Source organism: Pecten maximus, chromosome 6 (assembly GCF_902652985.1).
Source record: "Pecten maximus chromosome 6, xPecMax1.1, whole genome shotgun sequence".
NCBI classification, from domain to species: Eukaryota; Metazoa; Mollusca; class Bivalvia; order Pectinida; family Pectinidae; genus Pecten; species Pecten maximus.
In genome coordinates, this window is record NC_047020.1 from 3,152,659 (window position 1) to 3,158,500 (window position 5,842).

Below are 5,842 nucleotides of genomic sequence, written 5' to 3' on the forward strand. Positions count from 1 at the left end.
AGGTCTTGGAATAATGGCAATATTTCAGTTTAGATTCGACGCTGCGTTCCAGATAAACAAATCACTATAGAACATTGATTTTACAATTGAAGGAAAGAATTATGCTGTGAACACGGAACTCTGTAACCATTATGATACGGAGTTCCAACTGTTTGGTGAGATATATGTGTGTGCATGAAGCTATAATAGTTTGTTTTCATCTCTATGAAGATTAATATGTTTCTCGCTTCAGCGTTCGGTTGGTCGATTTGTAGGTTTATGGCGGTCGCTATCTAGGTTATCGATGTTGTATTTTTTCCGTTGGAAATGTGATAGTTTTATATTTTCCCGTTAGATGTTATTTGTTAAATACTCCAAAATCAATAGAGTCATGGAAACTCTTACCACCTATCGGGATATCCCTGATAAACATTCTCTCGACCCGAACACCTTTACGCTGACCGATCGACCGTGGCGACACATGGTGTTCTGCTTCTGTTTACAAACAGACGGCCGCTAAGGGTTAATCACAGGTGCGAGACCTCGCGGTATACCTGTGGGCTTTCCATACGGGTAAATTTAAATGTTATTCCTGTCAGGTAATACACCTAAACACTATAGATAACATTTAACATGGAATGTTGTGGGTTTATGATGGCACAATTAACACCGATACATTTAAATATAGAATTACTGAAGTGGTGACTCGAACATTCGCCTTAGGTAATCTGTCTGTTAACAAAACGTTTCTTTAGAGATCAATTTAATTGTTGCTTCCAAAAAGAAAACAAATAATTATGTAACTTCCTCGTGAGACAAATATCCACCTTTACCATCAAATATGATTTGAAGGATCAGGTAATGCAGTATTAGGATAGAAGTTAAATGCTAATTATTTTATAAATGAAGTAATTTAAATACCGATGGCAACATTACTTACACTAAGACCAATATTAAAGTACTCGGTATGGATAAAAATATGCAGTAAGCGATATTGTATTATCATATTGCATTTTTCGCTCCACGATTCATCTCTGTTCTATTTTGTCTAAAACTCTAAAACTCGCCGTTTTGTTTTGTCCAAAACTCACTGCTCAGTTTTATCCAAGACGCAGATTTCTTTTGCCAAAAACAAATTTTGTATCCAAATTATCTACACTGTATGCAATAACAGTATTACCGTACATTGTATGGTAAGTGGTCATTAGTATATGTCATTACCAGTGTCTTTGTCTCAAATAGAACTCGGCTGATACAATATTCAGATTACTAGCGACTTGGCCGATACAATATTTAGATTACTAGCGACTAGGCCGATACAATATTTAGATTACCAGAAGTATGACCAACTATCGAGGACACCGATCTAGTGAGGCACCAAACGTTAACGACTCGAACACTGATTGATTTTGTCCATATTGTTTTAATATACAACAATAATAGTTTAAACATATAACATATCACAGTACCTTTGTATATCACAGATAAATAACACATACCAATGGTTGATGAATGTCGTATAAATTATTATCACAGCTAGATATTCATAATATCAAACAGTTTAAATAGTTCCAATTGATCAATCTAAAATGAAATTAGATACTAATATTTTACGTTTCTTTCAAAAGTTTGTTTCTCAATAAAATAAATGTTAAAACATCCAGATCGATTAACATTAAACTCTTAAAAGGGAAACTTTTACTTTGGACCAAAAATGTGAATTAGAAATATTTTTAGCATGCAAAAGTCCTATAGATATGTAAGCTTCTCCAGAAAAACTGTCATTAAAGTTCTCCTATGTCTTGGTCAACCTGGCTTGGCACGTGCGGAACACACCACATGTTTAGTCCAATCTAAACACGAGTCGCTGTTATTGGCAGCGGAAAGTTTCAAATGTTATGAACACATAGTGGTACATTAAATAGATTCCACATCTCGTCCCTCATCATCACATAATAGCACTTACAATAACAGTTCCGTAACTGTCCTCACTGATACCGGTATGGTCATGTTACGTGCACAATCATGCACGTGTAGTTTGTATTTTCACCATTCCTGGCAGTGGTGTAGACGGACACACGTACACTTTATGTAGTACGGAATACAGCACATAGACACACGTAGATGTTATATCAACGGTGTTTAGTCCGGGGGTAGACATACGGTTGTCTAGCTCCTGCTGTCGTCCAGCAAAAACATATTCAGCACCAAAGTTGGCCACAATCTGTGTTAGAATTTCACCAACGTTGTTTTGTTCAATGTGACAGGTTCACATATCACTCAAGATTGGTCTGTACTGTCCGGCGCAGGAACGATTATATGCATCCCGGAAAACTTTTTGGGAAGGTGCTCCATCCATCGCAGACATTTGTCAATGGCCTCTCTCTGTTCCTCGTCCATTTCCTCCATGACTGGGTGATGAGGGTCTGACGACGATGAGGACTGCGTATGAAGACTCTCAGCAGAGTTTCCACTGTTCACGTCGGATTTCTGTCCCGAAGACGAACTGTGTTGGTAAGCAGGTCTCCTGGAAATTCTACCTCCATTGGTGCGCCTCCAGTTCTTTAGACGCTCCGTGTGTATCCACTGTTCCTGTCGTTTAAGATGGTGCCGGACATGGTCATTAGCCGCCATGTCGTGTCTGTTGTCAAGTTTAAGAGATGACATTATCAATGGTGGTAGCAGACTACTTGTGACAGGTGTATCGTAGTCAGCAGTGTCGGTAAGTCTACCGCTTATCGAGCCGTTCTCGACTTTTATACGCTGAAGGCACCTACTCCCCAATACACCTCGATCGTTATTGGCTAATCGATAGCTTTTGTCAGGTACATTCCGGAAACACTTTGGGTTCGTGACGTCACACAGCAGGCACGGAGCCCGTCTGTGAAGGTTTAACCTGTGATTTTCCGTTGAACTCCGTTTTATGGGAGGTAACGTTGTTACTTTACTGACAGATTTAGATTCATTGTCTGTCTCAGAGATAGGACAACCACATTTCATTACAACTTTTTTTGTCGAACGAGACAGGCCAACTTTACTTCTCACTAAGAGATTATCGGACACATCGGGACGTTTTTCACTCGGTACTTTTCTTCTTTTATTTCTATTTTTATTAATTCTTTTTGGAGATGAGATATTCCCATTTTCAATCTTTCGAGTGTGATTATTTTCGAGAGATGTTTTCATCTTCTATGAGGTGTGGGTACTGTCCGATATTTGGTCCAGTATGTTAAACCCTGTGGTCTGTAGTAGATCACGCCGAGGACAGGTGCTATGTCCTGTATACTGGACCATCGATCGTCTTCTCTGTCGACTTATACAGGTGTTACCATCTGAAACACACAAATTAAAATGCTATATAAATAACAGACCCATCAACTACACGGTGAAAACATGAATGAATAAGTGTACTCGAAAATCTATCTGTAGCTACTTCAGCGCAGAATCAATACTAATGATAAAAATAGTAAGGGTTTAACAAATAGGGAGAGGGGAAAGTGGTCCCGACTGGTCAATGGAACCCGAAATAGAAACGCTTACAAAGACTTATGATCCTAAAGTAAACACTTGTATAAGAGTAGAGCTATGTGTTAAGACCGACAAAGTATGTTGATACCAATAAGTCTCGTAAACAAATTGCTACCATGTTACAGACTCAACGGTTTAGTTAACTTCTCACAAAAGTCAATACTTTTTCTCTGGTTATGTATAATTTTGTCTTTTCTTCAATTACTTTGTTTGCTAACGGAAAACATACTGACATATTCTCCTTGGTTATATCAAAGCCATATCGATTTACTTTAATAGTAAATTAATTAGGTGCAGGAACATTTCATTTGACAATTGCGTCATACACTCACTCTGAAAGACCTTAGATAGTTTTATCAATCTGAGGATATAGACCCCAACACAGTAAAAACAAGTGTTAGTGTCGTCATGGAAACATCGCGAGTGTAGGTGCACCATTGATATTACCCTCTTTGCCTGTCTACCCTCTCTATATTACTCTCTCTGACTGTCTCCCCCTCTCTATATTACCCTCTCTGTCTGTCTCCCCCTCTCTATATTACCCTCTCTGCCTGTCTCCCCCTCTCTATATTACCCTCTCTGGCTGTCCCCCCCCCTCTCTATATTACCCTCTCTGTCTGTCTCCCTCTCTCTATATTACCCTCTCTGCCTGTCTCCCCTCTCTATATTACCCTCTATGGCTGTCTCCCCCTCTCTATATTTCCCTCTATGGCTGTCTCCCCTCTCTATATTACTCTCTCTGACTGTCTCCCCCCTCTCTATATTACCCTCTCTGCCTGTCTCCCCTCTCTATATTACCCTCTCTGCCTGTCTCCCCTCTCTATATTACCCTCTCTGACTGTCTCCCCCCTCTCTATATTACCCTCTCTGGCTGTCTCCCTCTCTCTATATTTCCCTCTGTCTGTCTCCCCTCTCTATATTACCCTCTCTGTCTGTCTCCCCTCTCTATATTACCCTCTCTGGCTGTCTCCCTCTCTATATTACCCTCTCTGGCTGTCTCCCTCTCTATATTACCCTCTCTGACTGTCTCCCCTCTCTATATTCCCCTCTCTAGCTGTCTCCCCCTCTCTATATTACCCTCTCTGGCTGTCTCCCCTCTCTATATTACTCTCTATGGCTGTCTCCCCCTCTCTATATTACCCTCTCTGCCTGTCTCCCTCTCTCTATTTCCCTCTATGGCTGTCTCCCCTCTCTATATTACCCTCTCTGACTGTCTCCCCTCTCTATATTACCCTCTCTGGCTGCCTCCCTCTCTCTATATTACCCTCTCTGCCTGTCTCCCCCTCTCTATATTACTCTCTATGGCTGTCTCCCTCTCTCTATATTACTCTCTCTGACTGTCTCCCCTCTCTATATTACTCTCTCTGGCTGTCTCCCCCTCTCTATATTACTCTCTATGGCTGTCTCCCCTCTCTATATTACCCTCTCTGACTGTCTCCCCTCTCTATATTACCCTCTCTGACTGTCTCCCCCTCTCTATATTACCCTCTCTGTCTGTCTCCCCTCTCTATATTACCCTCTCTGGCTGTCTCCCCCTCTCTATATTACCCTCTCTGCCTGTCTCCCTCTCTCTATTTCCCTCTATGGCTGTCTCCCCTCTCTATATTACCCTCTCTGACTGTCTCCCCTCTCTATATTACCCTCTCTGACTGTCTCCCCTCTCTATATTACCCTCTCTGGCTGCCTCCCTCTCTCTATATTACCCTCTCTGCCTGTCTCCCCCTCTCTATATTACTCTCTATGGCTGTCTCCCTCTCTCTATATTACTCTCTCTGACTGTCTCCCCTCTCTATATTACTCTCTCTGGCTGTCTCCCCCTCTCTATATTACTCTCTATGGCTGTCTCCCCTCTCTATATTACCCTCTCTGACTGTCTCCCCTCTCTATATTACCCTCTCTGACTGTCTCCCCCTCTCTATATTACCCTCTCTGTCTGTCTCCCCTTTCTATATTACCCTCTCTGGCTGTCTCCCCCTCTCTATATTACTCTCTCTGACTGTCTCCCCTCTCTATATTACTCTCTATGGCTGTCTCCCCCTCTCTATATTACTCTCTCTGACTGTCTCCCCTTTCTATATTACCCTCTCTGGCTGTCTCCCCCTCTCTATATTACTCTCTATGGCTGTCTCCCCTCTCTATATTACCCTCTCTGACTGTCTCCCCTCTCTATATTACCCTCTCTGACTGTCTCCCCTCTCTATATTACCCTCTCTGACTGTCTCCCCTCTCTATATTACCCTCTCTGACTGTCTCCCCTCTCTATATTACTCTCCCTGACTGTCTCCCCTCTCTATATTACCCTCTCTAACTGTCTCCCCCTCTCTATATTACTCTC

The 5,842-nt window shown here is 41.7% G+C and overlaps 1 protein-coding gene across 1 annotated transcript; it reads right to left on the reverse strand.

The window, feature by feature from the left end:
• Positions 1-1,382: 1,382 nt before the first annotated feature.
• LOC117328734 lies at positions 1,383-2,723 on the reverse strand. The gene has a single exon (XM_033886242.1). It carries the CDS (start codon positions 2,644-2,646, stop codon positions 2,260-2,262), a length of 387 nt encoding a protein of 128 aa, XP_033742133.1. The 5' UTR covers positions 2,647-2,723; the 3' UTR covers positions 1,383-2,259.
• Between the last annotated feature and the right edge of the window lie 3,119 nt (positions 2,724-5,842).